Raw genomic sequence first — 23,674 nt, forward strand, 5'->3', positions numbered from 1 at the left:
ATCGATATAAATTTTCTACACAATGCCTGAGTACTTGAAAAAATGAACCATATATGCCTGTGTGGATGTATGGAGAACTGTATGTATGGCTATTTGTAATTCTCTACTTGTGCTAACAACAGTGTTTGTTACATTTATTTAAATCCTAACTTATAATAAAAACGTGTGGCATTTTACCGGATGATAAATGGTAGTCATCCAGCTGGCAATGTATATATGGATCAGGAAAGGGATGAAGAGTAGAGACCTTGTATGTTGGAATCTGCTTATCATCACAAGCTATGCAACACAATGGAAAAAAAAACATGTGGACCCAGAAGCGCATGGGTCCACTTAACTCTCAGCCATTCTTCAACCTTTATCCATACCCATAAATCACTAGCAGGCATGGCCTCAGTCTGCTTTACCCGATCATTTGGCTTCGATGAAGATATTTATACCCTAGGTCACAGGAGATATTCAGTTACTCTCCTAAGAGCTCATAATACTATTTGTGGTGATTTGTGCTAGGAGAAAAAGAAATGCTTTTTTTTTTTCTTGGAAAAGTTGTGCACTTTCGTTTTTCCTCACAATGTGAACATGAATTCTAATACTTGGGTTATGTACAGTGGGTCTGTCAGTTGTGATCGTATGCATTTCCTACCCTTTATTTCTCTTACCTTCTCTTGACTACATTAAAACATCTGGGGGTGCTTGGGTGGCTCAGTCTGCTGAGCATCTGACTTCAGTTCAGGTCATGATCTCAAGGTACAAGAGTTCAAGCCTCTCATCAGGTTTGCTGCTGTCAGCACGGGCCCACTTCAGATCCTCTGCCCCCCCCCCCACCTCTGTCCCTCCCCTACTCATGCTCTCTCTCAAAAATAAACATTTAAATTAAAATATCTGCCTCATATTCATATAAGCTAAACAGGGTATTAAAACAAAGTATTATGCAGAGCACAAACCTTGGAACCAAACATAGGTTTGATGTTTATTTATTTTATTTTGAGAGAGAGAGAGAGAGAGAGAGAAAGAGAGAGAATGCACATGCACAAGGTAGGGAAACAGAAAGAGAGAGAGGGAGACAGGGAATCCCAAGTAGGTTCCACACTGTCAGCACACAGCCTGACGCAGGGCTTGAACTCAAGAATAGTGAGATCATAACCTGAGCTGAAACAGAGTCAGACGCTTAACCAACTGAACCACCCAGGTGCCCCCAGACACAGGTTTAAAACCAGCTTTGCAACCTTCTTAATTGCATAATTATGGGTGAGCTAATTAACTTTCCTGATTGCAAATGACAAAACTTTTACTCAAAGAAGTACGCAAAAATCAGTTATTTATTACCTCACTCTAGAAAAGGATCTGGCCTTAGAGACTCAAAAGACACTAATATTCTTTTTCTCAATATCTTAGCTTTGCTTCTCTGAGTGTGTTTGTCTCATTCTCTTGTATAACTGGCAAAATGTAGAGAAAGAGGGGAACATGGTCCAGACTTCCATCTTCCCATATAGCGACCCTAGAAGAAAGGGGAAGCTTTTCTGCCAACATCTGGATGTAAAATCCATGGTGAGAACCCCATCAGAATCGACACTATGAGATCGCCCGTTCGTAGGTTATTTATTCACACTCTGAGCTGCAGGGCAGCGTATTATAATTGGAACAGAGTTAAAAGGAGTTGGGCAGATTTCCACCAAGAAAATAGGTGGGATTAACAGAAAATGGGCAGAAAGAATCTTCGGTAGGGGGAAAAAAACCTGATGCCTCTATAACCCCTAAACCTCAGCTTCTACAAGTAGAAATTGGGGCTAAAAATAGCACCCATTGGGGCGCCTGGGTGGCTCAGTCGGTTGATCATCCAACACTTAATTTTGGCTCAGGTCATGATCTCACAGTTTGTGGGATCAAGCCCTGTATCAGCTCTGTGCTGACAGCATGGAGCCTGCTTGGGATTCTCTTCCCCTCCTCTCTCTCTCTGCCCCTCCCCCACTTACACTCACTCTCTCTCTCTCAAAATAAATAAATAGAATTTAAAAAATTATAAGATATTCCAGATAGGTCCTTCCCCTCTCTGCCATGTGAAGATGCAGAAAACAGATTTGTCTTTGAACCAGAAAGCTGGGTCCCCATCAAGTACAGACTTGTTAGCATTTTGATCTTGGGCTTTCCAGCCTCTAGAACTGTGAGAAGTAAATTTCTGTTGCTTATAAGCCATCCCTAGTCAAGCTATGGTATTTTGTTATAGTAACCTGAATGGACCGAAATAATTGTCTTTCTAGGGATCGAATGCAACGTTGCATGGCATCTCACTATGGCTGCAAGCGTAACCACGGGGTCGCTCCCTTCATCGGCACCCGGCCTCAGAAGCAGGCTTGCCGCCCATTATAGGACGCCTTACAGACAGAGGTGCTCAGGGCCTTACAGCTACTTGTGCAGCCATTGCCAGGCACAATTTCCAGAACAAAGGGAATTTTCCTCATTTTGCAGAGGTAAGAAACTATTGGCCCAAAAGAGAAATACTTTCACAAGCTCCTTTTACATTAATTGGGTTATTAATTTATTTATCATGAGAACATATTTAAAAAAAAAAAGCAAGCAATAGGATTTGTAAACAAAAGGATTCTAACCAATAGATGTAGGGAAGTTATTCATGGTGCCCAAGGCAGGCAAACATTCTGTGGGTCTTCCAGAAAGTCACCTGGAGCCCAGTCTGCCTTACTTAAGAATAAAGATCCTTTATTAATGATTTATTAATAATTCTGATCTTTAAGAAGGAAAGAGACGCATGGCTAAACGTTTCATCCCCTACTTGTGAATTTTCCTAATTATGCTCCATAACTTTGTCCTATGAATTTGCATAATATTTAATTTTTAAGGGGATCATCAAATTCTAATTCGTTTTCCCAATACCAAAACAGAAAGGTAATAAATATTTTATGCCGTTTTAAGCTGGGAGAATTGAAGCAAGGTATATTCATGTTCCACTTCAAATAGCAAAGCACATGGATTTGAACTCTGCTTTCTTTGCACATGTTAATAAATAGGGGTCTTAATTATAGATGTGGAGAAGCAGACAAGGATGTCTGCTATCACCATTTCTGTTCAACATTATACTGGAAGTTTTATTCAGAGTAATTGGCAAGAAAAAGAAATAAAAGACATCCAGATTAGAAAGGAAGAGTAAATCTATTTCTATTTGCAGGTGACATGACCTTACATGTAGAAAATTCTAAAGGAATCCACAAAGAAACTATTAGAGCAAAGAGAAGACTTAACAAGTTTACAAAATACAAAATCAGTGTACAAAATAAAGTTCTATTTGTGTATGCAAGCAACAAATAATCCAAAAACTAAGTTAAGAAAATGATTACAATAACAATAAACAGAATAAAATGCTTAGGAATAAATTTAAAACAAATATAAGACATCCACATGGAAAATTACAAAGTATCATTGAAAAGCATTTTAAAAGACCTGAATAAATAGATGGGGTACCTGGGTGGCTGGGTCGGTTGAGCATCCAACTCTTGATTTCGATTCAGGTCATGATCTCACAGTTTGTGAGTTCAAGCCCCACATCAGGCTCTGTGCTGACAGTGCAGAGCCTGCTTGGGATTCTCCCCCCACCCCACCCCCACCCCCGCTTCTCCTTTGCTCGTGCGTGCACTCTCTCTCAAAACAAATAAATAAACTTTTAAAAAATAAATAAATAAAAAATAAAAGACCTAAATAAATAGAAAGACATCCCGTGTCAATGATTGGAAGATTTTATATTGTTAAAATGGCAATACTCCCCCAAACTGAACTACAGATTTAAAGCAATTTCTGTCAAATATGCAGCCACCATTCTTGTAGAAAGTGATATGGTTACCCACATGGAAAGAATATGGACATTATTGGCTTATATTTATATGGAAATTAAGTGAAACAGACTAGCCAAAACAAAATTGAAGGATTTCTGCTTCCCAATTTCAAAACTTACTACAAAGCTCAATACAATTGACAACCCAGAAATAATCACTCACATTATGGTCAATTGACTGTGCATCAGTGTGCCAAGATAATTCGATGAGGAAAGACTAGTTTTTTTCCACAAATGGGACAACTAGATATCCACATGCAAAAGAATGAATTTAGATCCATACCTCATACCATCTACAAAATGAACTCTAAGTGGATCAACGTCCTAAATACAAGCCCTGAAACTATAAAATTCTCCGGAAAAAACAAACACACAAACAAACATAGGCATACATCTTCATGGTGTGATTTAGGTAATGGTTTCTTAGACGTGACAGCAAAAACACGAGCAAAAATTTAGGACATGAAAAGATCGTGAACATCATTAGTTGTCAAGGAAATGCAAATAAAAAAAAACAAAAACAAAATGAGATACCCCATCACACTCTCTAGGATGGCTAAAATCAAAAAGAGGAGAAATGGCACTGTTGGCAAAGAAATGGAGAAATTGGAAGCCTCACATGCCGCTGTTGAGAATCTAAAATGATGCGGCCACTGTGGAAAACAGTCTGGCAGTCCCTCAAAAAGTTAAACATAGAATTAACATACCACCCAGCAATTCTCCTCCTAGATATCTACCCAAAAGAACTGAAAACAAGTATTCAAGCAAATACTTGCACACAAGTGTTCATAACAGACCTATTTGCAATAGCCAAGGTGGAAATAACTCAAATGTCCTACTATGGAGGAAATGGGTACGCAAAAATACAATTGGATAGTATTTAGCCATAAGACAAAATGAAGTAGTTATACACCCTGCAACATGGATGACCTTTGAAAACACTGTATCAGGTGAAAGAACCACGTCACAAAAGGTCACCTATGATATGATTCCATTTATCTGGGTATGAGTTTGCTCAGGCTGCCATAACAAAACACCACAAGCTGGGTGGCTTGGACAACGAACTGTATTTCCTCCCAGTTCTGGATGAACTGGGAGGAAATAAATAAATCCCGAAGTCTGATGAAACAAATAAAGGAGTTCAAGGTCAAGGCACCAGAAAATTTAGTTTCTGGTGAGACCTCTCATTCTGGCTTGGAGATGGCTGCCCTCTAGCTGTGTCCCCTCACAGATTTTCCTCTTTATGTGCCTGGGGGGAGAGCCTCTCCAGTGACTCTTACACTTCTTACAAGGACAGCAGTCCTACGGGATTAGGGTTCCACCTTATGACCTCATTTAACCTTACTTACTTCCTTAAAGGTATTCTCTCCAAATATAGTCATATTGGGAGAGCTTCAGTATGTGGATTTGGCTGGGAAACAATTCATCCCCTCTGAGGATGGTGGGAGGGGGGAATGGGCAGTGACCGATAAATGAGTACAAAGTCCTCTTTTGGGGATGATGACAATGTTTTGGACCTAGATAAAGGTGATGGTTGCACAATATTGTGAACATTCTCAATGCTACTGAACTGTATAGTTTAATTAAAATGTTAATTTTATGTTATGTGAATTTCCCCTCAATTAAAAAAATTAATTGAGGGGCGCCTGGGTGGTTCAGTCAGTTGGGCGTCCAACTTCAGCTCAGGTCATGATCTCACAGTCCATGAGTTAGAGCACCACATCGGGCTCTGTGCTGACAGCTCAGAGCCTGGAGTCTGCTTCAGATTCTGTGTCTCCCTCTCTCTCTCTCTGGCCCTTCCCTTCTTGCGCTCTGTCCTTATCTCTCTCAAAAATAAATACACATTAAAAAAATTTTCTAAATTAATTGAAATTTTAGGAAAAAGTCAGCAAATAACAAGTTTTGGCGAGGATGTGGAGAAATCAGAACCCCTATACACTGCTGTAGAAATGTATAATGCTGCAGCAACCTTGGAAAATAGTCAACAGCTCCTCAAAAAGGTAAACAGCAATTCTACTTCTAGGTACTTGCCCCCAACATGAAAGCACGTACTCACAAAAACTTGTACCTGAATGTTCATAACAGCCTTATTCACAAGAGCTGAAAGATAGAAGCAACCAAAATGTCTGTAATTCATGAGTGGATAAAACATGGGTAGATGGAACGGATAAATCATACCCGTAAAATGAAACATTATATAGCCAAAAAAAAAAGGTGGGGGGAATGAAATACTGATACACCCGATAACGTGGATGAAACTTGGAAACATTATGCCCAGTGAAAGAAGACAGCACAAAAGACCACATATTATATGATCTCGTTTACGTGAAATATCCTGAGAAGGCACATCTACAGAAGCAAAATGATGTAGTGTTTACTTAGATTCAGTAGTCGTTGGGGGGAAAGAGTAGCCATAGCTAAGGGGTGGGGGTTTCTTTTGGAGATGATGAAAATGAAAATGTTCTAAAATTACCTGTGGTGACACTTCCACATAACTGTGAATAAATAAAAACCACTGAAATGTCCACCTTAAATTGCTGAATTACATGGCATGTGAATTATGTTTCAATAAGGTGTTACAAAAATAAAAGCAATAAGAAGACATTAAGTTGAAAACAAAAATTTATTTTATAAAGAACTTAATTTGTAAAGACATCAACATAGTTTGGTAAGGAGAATTAGAAGAGTGTCCTTTTCTGAGAACTTATGAAAGCAGCATTTTCTATATATCTGGTGACATTTAGATGTAGCCTTCTAAAGTGAACGAATAGAGGCACCTGGGTGGCTCAGTCGGTTGAGCGTCCGACTTCGGCTCAGGTCATGATCCCATAGTTCGTGAGTTCAAGCCCCGCATTGGACTCTGTGCTGACAGCTCAGAGCCTGGAGCCTGCTTCCGATTCTGTGTCTCCCTCTTTCTCTGCACCTCCCCTGCTCATGCTCTGTCTCTCTCAAAAATAAACATTAAAAAAAAAAAATTAAAGTGTTCGATTAGATGAATGGCCCTTATGTGAACCTTCGAATTTCATTCCCAGATATCTACATTATTCAGCAAGACATTTCTGTCCCCATTTCCCTACTACCTTCCGTTTAAATGTTCACTGTCACTTAACCTCTCAGAAACACTCCCTTTGATAAAGTGAGGTAAGTAGATACTTTCATTTCCACACCGTGAGATTCGATTAGCTAATGATGGAGAAGTTCTTGGATGAAGAGTCCAGTGCAAGTTCAAAGTAATATTGTTATTATGTTTAGGTATCTTTTCAATATGTAAAGTCATATAACCTCATTATTATAGTCAGATTATATTATAGTCAGATTATATTATATTCATATTATAGTCAGATACATGATTCCTGGCAAGTGTAACTTCCAGGGAAAAGAAATAAAAGCCAACTCTTTACAGATCTAGCACAAACACACATTTTCCTGTGATCTTCAGGCGGTGCCCACGTTTGCAGCCTCTCTCTCAACTCAACTTTAATGATAATGGCCTCCATTTGTGCCCCTGCTGAATGTAATCTATTTAATTGAAGTTCCGAAAATGACCCTGACTTTCAGCCCTGCCTTGGCTGGTGAGACAGCCATGTTGAATGCATCTTGGATCTGTAAATAAAATACTGATTCTAGTCACTTCTACAGAGTGCATTTTGATAGTGTGGATTTTTTTTTTTTTTCAGTGCTGACTCAATTTTAAAGTTAAGTATCTCTAAGGGAAAGTGGGATATCAGTTAAGGCAAAAAGGCAGTCTAGGGCTAACACAGGTAATTTCTTTAAAAAATACTTTGAGCCCTCTCTTAATTTGTGAAGGTAACCTTGCACAGCAATCAGATAGATTAAACACTGTGTCATGTTGACTCTGAAATGAAGACAAAAGTCTTGGAATTCTAAAGAACGTCTTCTCGCATAGCAGGTCTCTACAATGAATACACTTCTTACTGACAGTATTTTAGGACACTTCCGAAGGTCTAGGGAAGACTGGGTCTCACAGGGACCTTTGGCTGACCACCTGAAGACCTCTCCATCTGTGCTTTTCCACAGGTGTTGTGCCCATGTTGTCTGCTTAGTAAATATTCTGATTAAAAAATGAACAGATGACACTTAAGATCATTGTACTGGTAGTTTCTGGCCATAATTTGTTAATCCTAAGTGTTTCCCCCTCTGCAAATTCAAATCCTTTGTCTTTTGTTCTGATGTGTACCTAGTTAGCAGAATAATAGTTCCCCCAAAGATGTCCGCATCCTGCTCCCTGGAACCTATGAGCATCTTACTTTACATGGCAAAGGAGAATTAAAGTTGCAGGTGGAATTAAGGTTGTTAATCAGATGAGTTTAACATAGAGAAATTATCCTAGATTTTCTTAGTGGGCCAAGTGTAACTATAAGGGGTGCTTGGGTGGCTCAGTTGATTGAGTCTCTGACTTCGGCTCAGATCATGATCTTGTAGTTTGTGAGTTCGAGCCCCTCGTTGGGTTTACTGCTGTCAGCGCGGAGCCCGCTTTGGATCCTCTGTCCCCCTCTCTCTTTGCCCCTCCCTGGTTCATGCTGTCTCTCTCAAAAATAAACATTAAATAAATAAATAATAAACAAATAAATGGCTTTAAAGGTGGGGGGGGGGACAAAAAAGGAGGTCACAGGCAGCATGAGATTCATTTGCTATCACTGGCTTTGATGATGACCAGAGAATGCTGTTAGCTCCAGAAGCTGGAAAAGGCAAGAAAGGGATTTTCCTCTAGAGTCTGGAGAGAGGGCATAACCCTGCAGACACCTTGAGTTTAGCCAGGGATAGCCTTGTCACACTTTGGATCTGAAAAACTGTAAAATAACAATTTTTTGTCGTTCTAAGCCAGTGAGTTTGTGGTCATCTGACACAGCAGCATACAGAAAATGGATACAGTTGCCTCCTTCTTGTTGACTCACTAGAGTTCCTTGTATAGTGTAGATATTGACCTGTGGTCTACTTTTCCATCTTAAACAAGTCTTCTTTTTTTTTTTTTTTAATTTTTTTTTAACGTTTATTTTTATTTTTGAGACAGAGAGAGACAGAGCATGAACGGGGGAGGGGCAGAGAGAGAGGGAGACACAGAATCGGAAGCAGGGTCCAGGCTCTGAGCCATCAGCCCAGAGCCCGACGCGGGGCTTGAACTCACGAACCGCGAGATCATGACCTGAGCTGAAGTCGGACGCTCAACCGACTGAGCCACCCAGGCGCCCCTTAAACAAGTCTTCTTACCTTCTCATCTGTCACTTTTTCTGTGCTGTCCTTCATTCAACAAAAATCCTTAATTTTTGTGGAGTCGAATCTCTCTCATTTTTTTTTTTTTTCTCTCATGCATCATACTCTTTGGTATTTTGTTTAAAACCTTTTCTCTCCCTCAAGTTCCAAAGACATTTTCCTTTCTTTCCTTTGTTAGTGTTACGGCTTAAACTTTCCAATTTAGGTTTCCAGTTCACGGAGAAGCTGGTCGTTCATGCGGGGTGAAGTAGGTCTCTGTTGGTTAGGATGCCGTAACAGGGTCCAAACTTGCTGTGGCTTAAGAAAGACAGAAATTTCTTTGGCTCTGACTAAAGGTCAAGATATAGACAGGCAATCCAGACGTGCAGGACCTCAACCCGTGCCTTCCATGTTGGAATCCGGGCAGCTATTCTAACACATGTGTCATCTTAAGGGACAGGGGATGTTTTCATTCCCACCTACTTTCTGATAAATGCATCCAAAGACAGAAACTTATATTATGTTCTGCTTTACATTTGTCTCCACATTTTAGGCTTTACATTTTTTAAGTGTCATTTATGTTTGCGAATCTTATGATTTGCTGGGGGTGGGGGGGGGTTCTATTAACACTCGGCAGATTTAGCAGTTTTTCCTGTTTTTCATTGCATCGCCTGTCATAGAACAATCTTCTGTGACATTTTTGTCTTTGGGTCTCAATGTTGTGTCATGGTGTAATTTTTTGGAAGATATTTATTTATTAATGTTCCAAATGTCAATTAACATGCAACACCATGAAACGTATCAATGGAAATAATTAAGTTAACCCAATAGATACATAGAATCTGCAAAGTGTGGCTGCACTGGTAGGTACATAGGTGATGAGACTTATTTTATAATTGGCAATGGGCAAGTTTCTTTTGATGCTTATTTTTAAGACTCATTCCAATTTCAAGAACATGAATGCAGTAATATTAATAATAGTAATAAATAACAGAAAGCTAAGCAATTGTTCCACTTTTTCTACTAAAACCTACCACAAAATTATGCTCTTCAGCACTACAGACTAAGCAAATATTTAAGAGAAGAAGAAAGGGGGGGAAGCACAGAAAAAAAAAATATATATATATATATTGGAACCCTTATGCCCATTGGTATGAATATAAAATGGTAGAAAAAATGTATGGCCTTTCCTCAAAAAATTAAATATTGAATTACCATTTGATCCAGCAACTCTGCTTCTGGGCACATACCCCAGATAAAAAGCTGGAGCCCAAACAGACATTTGTAGACACTTGTCCCTTGCAGCGTTGTTCAAAACCCAACATGCAGAAGCAACCCAAGTGTCCATCAACAGATAGATGAATTAGATAAAATGTGGCTGATAGATGCAATGAAATATTATTTATCCTTGATAAGGGAATGAAATTCTACACGCCACACCATGGCTGAAACCTGAGGACAGTATAAGGAAACTAAAACAGACACAAGGACAAACACTCTATGATTCCACTTACATGAGCCACCTGGAACAGTCAGACTTACAAAGACAGGAAGTAGAATGGTGGTAGCCAGGGGCGGGGGCAAGAGGCTATTACTGTCGAATGGGTCCAGAGTTCCAACTGAGGAAGATGAAAACATTGTGGAGCTGGGTAGTGACGAAGCCTGCACGACAATGTAAATGTGCTATGTCACTGTGAGCTGTACATTTAAAAATGGGTAAGATGGTAAGCTTTAAAGGGCGCCTGGATGGCTCAGTTGGTTAAGCATCTAACTTGATCTCCACTCAAGTCATGATCTCACAGTTCGTGGGATTGAGCCCCACGTCGGCTCTGCACAGAGCATGGAGTCTGTTTGGGATTCTCTCTCTCTCTCTCTCTCTCTCTTTCTGCCCCTTACCTCTTAAAATAATAAACATATTTTTAAAAATGGTCAACTTTAATGTATATTTTACCACCATTTTAAAAATAAAATTTAAAAAAGACAGATAAATTTGAAAAGTGAGAAGAAATGGCTGATGATAGGGTCCTGTAGTGTCTCATCACAGTTTCGTGATTTCGTCCAAAGGTGATCTTTTACAGTTAGCAAATAAAACAAACAGGTGACAACATCACACAGAAATGAGGCATGAGGGACCTATCAGTGCAGGGGACATCCAAGTCATGTCAGGAACCTGGATGGGGAGGTTGGAATCACAGAATGTAAGACTTCAAAGTGAACTTAGAGGGGGCGCCTGGGTGGCTCAGTCAGTTAAGCATCTGACTTCAGCTCAGTTCATGATCTCATGGTTTGTGAGTTTGGTCCCCACATTGAGCTCTATGCTGACAGAGCAGGCTCAGAGCCTGGAGCCTGCTTCGAATTCTGGATCTCCTTCTCTCTTTGCCCATCCCCCACTTGCTCTTGGTATCTCTCTCTTTCTCTCTCAACAATAAATAAAAAAATTTTTTTTAATTCAAAATGAATTTAGAGACAGTGTTCATGGTTTAGTTTGTTTGCTTGTTTATTTCTTACTTTAACCCAGTAGCTGTGGGCCTACAGACTGTGAGTCAATCCTAATTTGTTTATAATTTTATATGTCTATTTTTGTTTTAGTTTTTTGAGAGAGAGGGCGCAGATGAGCGAGGGGCAGAAAGAGAGAGAATCCCACTAGGGACAGGGTGGGGGGAGAGACAGAGAGAAGCAGGGCTCACCCAAAATGTGTCTCATGTTCACCTGAAGAGGGGCTCGAGCTCACCTGATGGGGGTCTCGAACTCACGAACCATGAGATCATGACCTGAGCCAAAGTCAAATGCTTAACAACTGAGCCTCTCAGAGTCCTACATATAGTTTTTAATTTGCACACGTGCACCATTGTAGGGAGAAAGTCTGTGACTTTCATCAGATTCACAAAGCAATCTCTCAACCTGCAGAAACTGAAGAAATAGGTCCAGTCCAAGCTCCCCTTTCTTGGATGAGGAAGCTGAGACTTGAAGAAAGATGGCTTCAAGCCCAAGGTCACAGAGTTAGTTACAGTAGAATCTGCTTCTCCTTTTCACACGGGTATTTTGCGTTTCAGGTGACTTTCCCTTGAGGGTGTTTCCATTTTTAAGAGAGCGCTTCTTGGAACTAGCTGTCCTCAGAACAAAGGGATGGCTTGTAGCGCCCTTGGCTTTGCCGGTCCTGCCTTTACTGATTCCAGTGCGAGTCTTTTACCAAGGGAGGGACAAGGGCGACCAGAATAGAAGCAGAGGAAGGGTAGTATCTGCTGACAGCCATGGAGGGCGGGGGGCAGGTGCAGGCTGTAACTTTTTGGATGTCCTTGGGTTTAAATGACGCCCCTGAGATGGTGACAGGAAGTAGAACCATTGTACTCATATCACAGAAGGATCTAGCTGCAGGGCGGGGCACAGCAAGGTCCAGTGTCCCCGGGGAGGCTGGAGAGTCATTCGCAGCAGGACCTTCCCAGAACAAAAAGAGAAGGAAGAAATTTGGGCTTAGCACAATGACTACAGAGAGCAAACAGGCAGTCTGATAAAGCATCAAGCCGGCCAAAGAAATCTAAGCCCTCTTCTTGGCGGGAACTAGCTGTGTTTTAGTAATAAGATCCCTCCTCAGAAAAGCAGGTGCTTTGTAGACAACTGGTGTTCATGAGCACACATCAGTGGGTTTGGCTGAAAACCTCACAACGCCAGAGAATAGAATAGTTAAATCAAATAATGAAGGTGCCATAGTGGTTCAGTAAACGGAGGCAAACTGCCCGGAAACCGTGTGCCCTTGTATTAAGTCTCAAAAATGTTGTGCCAGGTGGACACAATGCTCAAAAGAAGTGTTAGTTAAATTAGTAGATTAGAATTATCAGCTAATTAAACTGTGGGGCATAGTCTTCTCAGCATGAAGCAGTAGTCAGGCAGAACCTATTCCAATTAGCCAGGGGGAAACAGGACTCCTGGGAGGAGGAGGGGAGCAGCTCAAAAGGTGCTCCCGGATCCTCAGACTCTCGGCAGTACCTGCTCAGAGGATCCATTTAGTGATGGGGAGAGACGTGCTTTACGAATGTGGAGGATTCCAGCAATAACTCATTTTTCCATACATGAAGATAAAGCGGTCTCTTTCAGGGGTACCTGAGTGGCTCAGTCGGTTGAGCTTCTGACTTCAGCTTAGGTCAGGATCTCATGGTTCATGAGTTCGAGCCCCACATCGGGCTCTCTTCTGTCAGCATGGAGCTCACCTTGGATCTTCTGTCCTCCTTTCTCTCTGCCCCTCCGCTGTTCTATCTCTCAAAGATAAATAAACATTAAAAAAAATTTTTTTTTAATCTGCCTCTTTCAGACAATGTGGACAGCAAATATAAGAGACACTGGTTTGTTTTTTCTTGTATCCATGAAATGAACTCTCAGAAAGTTTGAGGCATAAGAATTAGAGTGTTCATGGGGCACCTGGGTGGCTCAGTCGGTGTCCAACTTCAGCTCAGGTCATGATCTCACGATTCATGGGTTCGAGCCCTGCATCGGGCTCTGTGCTGACAGCTCAGAGCCTGGAGCCTGCTTCAGATTCTGTGTCTCCCTCTCTCTCTGCCCTTCCCCTCTCGAGCTCTGTCTCATGCTCTCTCAAAAAATAAATAAACATTAAAAAGAAAAGAATTAGAGTGTTCTGACAATGGCCTGTATGCTGGGCCAGAATTTGAATTATTTACACAATAAAAAATAAAAATTGTTTTCCTGTGATGTCAAATGTACAGTTTTCTGCTATTATAATTTTTAATCATATACTGACTCTTGCACTAAGGATTAGCTACAATAATGTATAGCATCAATACATGTTAATGGGGAATTAAAAAGAAATTAAAAATCTATATGGCAAAAAAAGATCTGGTCAGTAGAATAATGAATGTTACATGAGCTGCTTAGCATGAGAAACTGTAAAAAGTCTTATGTGATCACCTGGTGTCAATTTGACATCAACTATAACAATTTTATTTTTAGCATTGTAAGAACAAACATACAATAAACTCTCAAAGAAGATGTATCGTAAATAATCCAGTCTGGCTATTTTAACCACCCAAATAATTCAAGTTTATTGGACTTTTTAATTACATATTCAGGGGGCACCTGGATGGCTCAGTTGTTTGAGTGTCTAACTCTTGATTTCGGCTCTGGGTCCTGGGATCAAGCCCTGCACTGGGTTCTGCACTGAGCGTGAAGCTTACTTGAGATTCTCAATCTCTCTCTCTCTCTTTTCCTTCGCCCCTCTCCCTTGCTTGTACTCACTCTCTCTAAAATTTTTTTAATTAAAAAATAAAATTATATACTTAGAGTTTTCACGATAGAAGTAATCATTGTCATTAAAGACGTGTTTGAAATTACAAAGAGGTGGAAAAAGAAAAATTACATTTTACTTTAGGACTTTTGTGTACAGGTTTATTTGCTTATTTTGGGTACATAGTCACAGTACATTTATAATACATATGATTTGGTGTTCTTATCTTGTTCCTTAAATGGAAATCATCTTCCAATGATTATTAGATCCTACTTCCAACAATAGCGTCTGTTATTATGCATACCGTACTTCCTAAATTGCATTTTAATAGTTGCACAACATTCCACTAATTGTTGATTATTTACAATAGCACCAAAAAGTGCTTAGGAATCAACTTCACAAAATAAATGCAACACTTGTACACTGAAAATTACAAAACACGATTGGAAAAATCTTTTTTTAAGGCCTAAATAAATGGAAAGACATCCTGTGTCACAGATTGGAAAACTCAATATCCGTAAGATGGCAATACTCCCAAATTGATCTATACATGCAGTGCAATCCCTCACAAAATTCGACCTGCCCTTTCCATGGAAATGAACAAGGTTCATCCTAAAGTTCACTGAAGAGAGGCTCACAGACACAATGAAGATGCTAAGTCAGTGGTTTATTAATGTATTCAAAACACACAGTGAGACACTGTGTGGGGGGAGATAGAAGAGTGCAATATAGCATAGAGAACAAGCACGGTAAAAGATGACCCTCCCTGAATCTTGGGATTCTCCTCTCTCTCTCCCTCTCCCTCCCTTCCTCTCTCCAACCCCTCTCTTCCAGTCACAAGGACCAGAGTTGAGGTTGAGAGGTTAAGCAGGAAGTGCCTGGGGTGGGTTACAGGCACTGCCTCCATTAGAACCGAGGGGCAAGTACTTAGGGCCTCAGCTGTGAATCGCCAGCGGGCCTGCTGAACAACCGTGGTTTTTTGTCTGTGTTGCTTAACCCAAGCACAATGGGGCCAGGATGGGTCCAAATGAGTAGCCAACTTAGGGACGATTAGCTGTCAACCTAGAAGTGACATGATCTGTACCTCATGACTTGGCCCATCTCATATTTTTCTTCTGTAAACAAACACTTTTGCTCGTTTCATCCTATTTATCATATGTGTAATATGTCTTGAAAGTTGCTAGTGTATTATCCACATTTAGCATAGCTTATGAATTCTGCTCATGTTTTTCAAGCGACTTCTTTGCTCATTTTCTACCTTTTGCACATCTCATGAGTTTTACCTATAACGGGTATGCTATTAGCTTATGTATGCTTATGTACGCTTAACACATATGAGCTTCATCCATCCCATTTGTGATGGTTAATTTTATGTGTCAACTTAACTGGGTTAAAGGATGCCCTGATAGCTGGGAAAACATTACATCTGGATGTGTCTGCAAGGCTGTGTTTGGAAAACATTAGCGTTGGAATCAGTAGACTCAGCAAAACAGATCCACCGTTACCAATGAGGTGGCATCGTCCAATTTCTTGAGGGCCAGAATAGAAATCGATTAGCATAGAAAAGGTAGAGGAAGAGTGAATTTACTCACTGTGCTTCGCTGGGATATACCCATCTTTTCCTCCGACATCAACATCTGTGCCTCTGGTTGTCGGGCTTTCAGACTCAGACTGGGACTTACACTCAGACCTTCGAGTTCGGGCTGAATTTTATCAGTGGCTTCCCTGGTCTCCAGTTTACAGATGGCAGTTGGTAAGACTTCTTGGCCTCCAAACCACATGAACCAATTCCTACCTGCTCTGTTTCTGCAGAAAACCCTAACTGATATACTTTCTGTCTCTCTCGTCTTCTGTCAGAATCAAATAGTCATAAATAATATAACAAACTCACATTTTTAAAATAATTTTTTGTTTATTTATTTATTTTAGAGAGACAGAGAAGCACGAGTGGGGAAGGGGCAGAGAGAGAGGGAGAGAGAGAGAGAATCCCAAGGAAGCCCCTTGCTGCCAGCGAAGAGCCTGATGTGGGGCTTGAACTCACGTCCCATGAGATCCTGACTTGAGCCAAACCAAGAGTCGGACACTTAACTGACTGAGCCACCCAGGTACCCCAGCAAACTCACATTATAAGGATAGAGACAAACTACTGGATTTAGTCCATTTTCAGGGTACTTTCATATTATATATTTCATTACATATTACATCTTCATAAAATATTATAAACTTTAGCCATTTGACCTTCCAAGCCAATGTGACCCTTTGTAAAGTACTAGCCCTATTGGTTGACCGTTACAGTCAAGTTGTTTTCATCCTTGGCCTCCTAATACAACTGTATCCATCGAAAGACAGAAATCACAAGGGTTATTTTTACATAGACAATTTAACATAAAGGATCAATCACTAGATATAAAAAATCGCTGACTATGTTTTGAAGATCTGAAAAGCTAAAACAGGGAACACTAAACCACCATGGAGATAACAAAACTTCAGAAAGCAAGTGTCCCGAGGTGGTACTTTGATTCTGGTTCTTCAAAGGTTAGAAAAATTGCAAACTGGATTCACTTCCTGCCCTAGGAATCAGCTGCTGTTGTTGGAGTGAAAAAATATCGCTGGGGGGGTTGCTCACAGCTCAGGGGCAGACAAGAAGCCCCCAGGAAGGAAAAGCCCTCATCCCTATTCCTGTAGCCTTCCTCTGGCCCTCCCTATGGGCAGAACCCACGGGGAATCAATTGACAGAGCAGATACATGGTTTGCAGAGACCCAACCTCCCGACACATAGCCTGGTAGAGAGGGTGGTGTGGAGTTAAAGGCCAAAGACTTAGGGATGGCACAACAACCCCGTCCAATGTAGTTAGATAATTTGTTATGTGTCGTTATTACTGAAGAATAGCAATTCCTCACTGGCATCAGAGCTACGTATGGACTGAAGGCACAGGGGCCAATTTTTATTTCTATGTGTTTTAAACTGGTATTCTATTGCAGGGAAAGTCTAAGAGTCGATCCCAAAAGAAGTAACATATATTTCCTCTTTGAGTGGGGGAAACTATCCTGAATTATCAGTTAACGGTCAATACTTTATCCTCCTGAATGTTTTATTTTTAACCCACGTTTCTTTCAGACTTTCTTATTCAGAGTTTTTTGCTAGGATGTAATGATAAGATACTTCTCAGTGTTAAACCTCTAGTAAGTGTCCCCATTTTCTACAAATTTATGAAGGGTCACTTTCAATTGCCATATGAATTTTTATCTCTATTCCATTGGGTATAAATATAGCTATAAAACTCTTTCTACTGAAATACTTAATGATTCAAAATAAGCTCCATTCACCTAGAGATATTACGCTAAGTGAATTAGGTCATAGAAAGACAAATACCATACGATTTCACTTATATGTGGAATCTAAAAAAACAAAACAAATGAACAAGCAAAACAAGACAGAAACAGATTCATACATACAGAGAACAAACGTGGTTGCCGGAGGGGGGGGGGTGGGTAATGGGTGAAATAGCTGAAAAGAATTAAGAGGTACAAACTTCCACTTATAAAGAATTAATGGGGATGAAAAGTACAGCATAGAGAATATAGTCAATAATATTATAACTTCGTATGGTAACAGATGGTGTGATATGATTCATAGGAAATATATATTTAGCCAAATGACCAAAATAGGTTTCTCAGATACAGTTGATCTTCATTCACAGTTACTGAAAATGCCCCAGAGCCATAGAGGTGAAATGGGGATCTTATTATTAAGGAAGGTAACTTTTGGATTGTACCCAAGCATGGAGGTTAGTTGCCAGGAGGACCAACTCTGGGATTAGAGTGTTGGAACCTCTAGTCCCTTCCCCTGACCTCTGATGAGGAGAAAGCGCTGGAGACTGAATCAGCCAATAACCAATAACAATCGTGGTCATGCAATAAAGGCTCCATAAAAAAGCCAAGAGGACTGGGTTTGGAGAGCATCCGGGTTGGCAACCATGTGGAGATACGGGGAGAGCGGTGGTACCTAGAGAGAGCATGGAAACCCCACACCCGTTCCTGTGCCTGACCCGTGTATCTCTTCATCTGACTGTTGATTCGTGTCTTTAATACACTGGTAAACACAATGTTTCCCTGAGTTCTGTGAGCTGCTCTAGTAAATTACAAGAACCTAAGGAGGAGGTTGTTGGAGCCTTGAATCTGTAGCTGGCTGGTCAGAAGCACAGGTAACGGCCTGGGGTCTGTGGCTGGCATCCAGACGGGGGGGCTGCGAGGGGGAGTCTTGTACAACTGAACCCCAAACCTGTGGAATCCTATGCCATCTCCAAGTGGATAGTGTCAGAATTGAGTTGAATCGAGTTGAATTCTTGGACACACTGCTGGTGTCCAAGAATTGCTTGGTGTTGGGGGTGGGGGTGGGTGGGGAACACATGCACAACATTGGACTTGAGTCCAGGAACCCTCTTTCAGGGCGGTAACTAGATTTATTGCAGTGATCACTTTGTAATGTATGTACATGTCAAATCACTAAGTTGTAACCTGAAAGGAATATAGTATCGTATGTCAACTACACTTCAAAAAAAAAAAAATTGGAAGAATTTTATTAATTTTTAAAAATTTTAACATTTATTTTTTAGAGAGAGAGAGAGTGTGTGTGAGTGGGGGGAAGTGAAGAAAGACAAGGAGACACAGCATCTGAAACAGGCTCCAGACTCTGAGCTGTCAGCAAAGAGCCTGACTCGGGGCTCGAACCCATGGACCACAAGATCATAACCTGAGCCAAAGTTGAATGCTTAACCGACTGAGCCACCCAGGGGCCTTGAAAGAACTTTCTTTAAAAAAAGCAAAAATGAGCTCCATTCAGGGTACAGTATTTTTTTTTAATCTTAATTAATTTATTTATTTTGAGGGAGATAGAGTGCTAGCGGAGGAGGGGCAGAGAGAGAGGGAGAGAGAATCTGAAGCAGGCTCCACCCTGTCAGTACAGAGCCTGATGCGGGGCTTGAACTCACAAACTGTGAAAACATGACCTGAGCTGAAATCAAGAGTTGGACCTGACTGACTGAAGCCACCCAGTTGCCCCTGAAGGCTTATTATGAAACTGGCTATGTGTCGTTATTTCTGAAGAACAAAACTCAGTTTAACTATCAAGGGAATTATGCCAATATCATTAACCCCAGACTTATATTTTCAGTAGTTTTTGAATATCAGTAGAAATTCAAGACTATTTTGAAGTTTTAATAATTAATCAGAAATACGCAATGTTAATATATTCTATATGACTTATTACACACTACACAGACATAGACAAGCATACATCACACTATGTAAATGAGACCATAGAGTTGGGGAAAAACCCAGGACTCACTGAGGTAACACCTTCCCTGTTTTAATTTTAAGCAGGTTTACATCATCTTATTACTGAATTCAGAGTAAAACTAAACATTAGGATTGGTCACAAAGAACTATTAACTGCACACTCTACTTACTATAAAATGTTTTCAAAGTAATATTACTAATACTGATATTTCCCTTTAATTTTGTATATCTGTTATCTAAAATAATAATTTAAAAACCCCTGCAGTCATAGAAGAATACGCAAAAATTGCTCACCATGGCAAAAGGGACAGTGTTCGTGGAGAATGTAGTTTTAATAGTGACAAAAGTAGTTTCGTTTATCAAAATATTTTTTGAAAGACACATATCCAGGTTTTAACCATTTGGTATTATATATTGTCCCATTCCTTCAAAACATTTTTTTTTCAAGAAATACAAAAACTAGTTACCGCCCCTGCCGCAATGAAATTTAAATTCAGTAAGTCTAGAGTTTTAGCTCTGTCTGTTCATGTACCTTAATCTTTTTGATGTAATTTTGGAACACAGTGACTGGCCTGAGTTGAGATATAAGTATGCACAAATTTTGTCACAATGGTAACATCTGGCTTAGTCCTTGCCACCCCACCTTAATGAGCAAGTGTCTACGATATGTTACCTATTTAAATAACATGTTCAACCACTGTTTACAGAATACGCCCAGGGTTACGTAAAAGGTTAAAACACTTTTCCAGCTAAGAAAACTGGAACAAGAATTCCTTGGTCAGGTTGTATCCTGGATCGAGTCCACCAGAACATATTCAACAGATAATCTACTTGATGATATAACTGAGGCACAAAAAGAGAGAAAAGACTTCTCTTTGGTTTGTATCTATTCATTTTAATTAGTTTTTGGTTATTGTGGTTGCTGTAAACTTTCAGGAACTTGTTATTGCTAATTAAGTTTTAGTTTAAAGACATAAACACGTACAGTGATTGTGCCAACAGGTGGGAAGGTTTATTTTGGATATCTTAAAGATTATTACTTCTTTTACGACCAGAAACATCTTGCAATTTTTAGGTAACTGATTAATACGCAGGTTGCTATACCATAGCAGCACTGCGAGTAGATAAAACACATTCAGTTCAGTAGTGAGGCATTAGGATTTCAAGAAGCTTATGGAATGATTATTAAATTCACAGAAAGACTCTCCATTTTGAAAATGCTTTTTTTTTTTAGTAATAATTATGACTTAAAGTGGCCAAATGACAGGTCCCTGACTTAATCCTTCAATTAATCTCCACAGTTTTATGGGGAGGTTGTTCACACATGAGGAGAATGAGTTAAAAAGCTAATGGAGGGGCACGTGAGCGACTCAGTCGGTTGAGCATCCAACTCTTGATTTCGGCTCAGGTCATGATCCCAGGGTGGTGGGATCGAGCCCTGTGTTGGGCTCCACATTCAGCTTAAGATTCTCTCTCTCTCTCCCTCTGCCCCGCTCCCCGACTTGCTTGTTTTCTCTCTCTAAAATAAAAAAATAAAAATAAATTTTAAAAAGCTAATGACATTTGTCTTGGATCACACAACCAATAAATGACAGTGTCATTCTTCCCATAGAAGCACCTAAGAGCTGGTTTTCCTTAGAACAATTATTTTCCCACAGTTTCAAGGGGCCATTACACAAAGCTAAAACTGAAAAAACCTTCAAACTCCAGGAGCAAAAGAACCTCTTGGTTCAAAGCCGGATGTTGAGCCAAACCTGAGACACCAAAATAACTCTTGACTTCACATCTGGCATCTTCAGCAGCAGGAGCTCCATGCATTTGTACCTGTAACCACCTAACGGTGTGCAATCCAGCCACGTGCTAGAGATCTTTCCATCGATGTTCCCTCTGTGCTGTTCAAATTCCAAAGCTAGGGCCACCCGGGTGGCTCAGTCGGTTAAGCATCCAACTTCAGTGCAGGTCATGATCTCACCATTCATGAGTTCAAGCCCTGCATTAAGGTCTATACTGATAGCTCAGAGCTCGGAGCCTGGAGCCTGCTTCAGATACTGTGTCTCCCTCTCTCTCTCTCTGTTCCTCCTCTGTTCTCTCTCTCTCTCTCTCTCTCTCAAAAGTAAGTAAACATTAAAAAAAATATTTTTTTATTCTAAAGCTAACATTCCTAGGGCCAATTCCCTCTTCAGCTATCAACCTGATCTCTGCAAAGGTTTCAGTAGGTGCTGGTTACTGTTAGCTCACAAGCTCATTCAGAGATCCAGAAGGTCTGGATGCCAGAGAAGCTTTTGATACATCTCTGGTGTGAACCACCGTACCTGACACATAGTAGGATGTGTTGAATGGATAAATAAACAAACGAGTAGGTGAATGAAAGTATGTCACAATGACAAGAGAAAAGTTATTTTGGGGGGATTTACTACAAGTTTAGCAAGACAACCAAGGCTAGAGAGAGAAGTCTCTTAGGCACTGTTGCTCTCCAACTCTTTTGGTCATTTGCTCATTTTTTCCTGCCGGAACTCTAAGACAAGGGCACCATGCTCAACTGCCTCTCTTTTCCCCAGCACCCTCCCGACAGATGAACCCTCCAACCAACAAGGGAGTTAGTACAAAAATCAGTCTATCTCTTTTAATCAGTGGTGGGCTGGAAAATTCTGAACAACCGTGGGGGAGGGGGCAGGGAGCAAAAAACACAAGGGGGCTCCATGCAGACTGCCGTAGACTCCTGAGACAATGGAAGAGCCTAAAATGGTAAAATGAGAAGACCTTTGTAAGCTACCTGATTCAATGCTTTCTCTATTTTACAGGGAATACCTGAGATCCAGCAGGAAGCAACTCCTCAGGGTCGCAGAGTTATGGCTGAAACCAGGCCACACACCCCTCATCCTGACGGGTCATTCCAAAACACTGGTCCACGGATACTGCTCATGGGAGTCACCTTTCCACAGCATACTGGAAAAGAAAATGTGTGCTCACTTATTTAGCACTGCTCTCTCTCATAAATAACATAATATTAACATAATCTCATAAAATAACAGAATTAATATCTCATAAATAACGACTCATGGTCTTCACATTGGAGAATGTTCTAATCCCACACCATCAGTAGCGTGCTTTTCATTATTCTTCTAGTTAAAGTCAATACCAGGTCTGAGATGAAATGCAGTTGCCAAGATGGAAAAGGAATCAAAACATGCCAGTATCTGGTAACACTATCTCTCCTCGATTTTATGTAATCTAAGGATAAGCCCCCACCATGATATTTTTTGAGACTCTGAGGCAGTTTTCATGCCTCTACCAGAGAAAGTAAGGATCAGAATCTTCCTATCAATAGTAGGGAGGATTGTTCCAAAAGTTCTCTTCCCTGGCAATCATTGACAGATTTAGGAAAGAAAGGCAGGTATTTGCTTTTGCTGTTTCTGTCAACATGCCTTCTGGTCAGAGGCACATCCACTTTTTCCAAAAGAACAGATTACTAAAGTCAAAAGATCTGCATTCAAGATCTAGCTCTGCCATCTCTGGTCGGGACACTCAACATCTCGGGACCTCCACTTCCATGGTTGGGACACTCAACGTCTCTGGACCTCCATATCCGTCTGTAGAGTGGAAAGGATATGAACACTCTGATTTTTCAGTATTATGGAAATCAAAAGTGGTGACGCATGAGAAAAGATGTGGTAAATACTCTGCTTTATTATTTACCAATATACCTTCTAGAGAGATAAAGTAATGTGTTTAAAATAGACCAATGTTTAGAGAATAAGTCAAGATTGCTTTGTTGACAATTTGCTTATGAAGTACACAACTTTCCAATTTTGAGAATTGATCCCAGTGAAAAAAAGCAAAATATGATGTATCTGTCTGAACTGAAGATAACGCTAGGTCAATTCATGCTCTATTAACCAAATAAAGGCAAGTAGTAACTATCCCAGATGTTTCAAAATTTCACAAAGATTGTACAAAAATAAATTTATGGGAATTGCATTGCTTTTATTTTTTTAAAGTTTATTTATTTATTTTGAGAGAGAGAGTGAGAGCGAGAGCACAAGTGGGGTAAGGGCAGACAGAGGGAAAGCGTATTCCAAGTAGGCTCCATG

The 23,674-nt window shown here is 40.4% G+C and overlaps 1 protein-coding gene across 1 annotated transcript; it reads left to right on the forward strand.

The window, feature by feature from the left end:
• Positions 1 to 387: 387 nt before the first annotated feature.
• LOC122232403 lies at positions 388 to 22,595 on the forward strand. The gene is made up of 4 exons (XM_042961577.1): positions 388 to 496; positions 2,259 to 2,468; positions 5,720 to 5,841; positions 22,385 to 22,595. Exons 1-4 carry the CDS (start codon positions 388 to 390, stop codon positions 22,559 to 22,561), a joined length of 618 nt encoding a protein of 205 aa, XP_042817511.1. The 3' UTR covers positions 22,562 to 22,595.
• Positions 22,596 to 23,674: the final 1,079 nt, after the last annotated feature.

Source organism: Panthera tigris, chromosome D3 (assembly GCF_018350195.1).
Source record: "Panthera tigris isolate Pti1 chromosome D3, P.tigris_Pti1_mat1.1, whole genome shotgun sequence".
Classification (NCBI taxonomy): Eukaryota; Metazoa; Chordata; class Mammalia; order Carnivora; family Felidae; genus Panthera; species Panthera tigris.

Coding starts and splice junctions, on each gene's coding strand:
- LOC122232403 (XM_042961577.1), top strand. CDS start 388: ATGGCCTCAGTCTGCTTTACCCGATCATTTGGCTTCGATGAAGATATT. Junction 497..2,258: donor AGCTCATAATACTATTTGTG/GTGATTTGTGCT, acceptor TTGTCTTTCTAG/GGATCGAATGCAACGTTGCA. Junction 5,842..22,384: donor GTCAACAGCTCCTCAAAAAG/GTAAACAGCAAT, acceptor TCTATTTTACAG/GGAATACCTGAGATCCAGCA.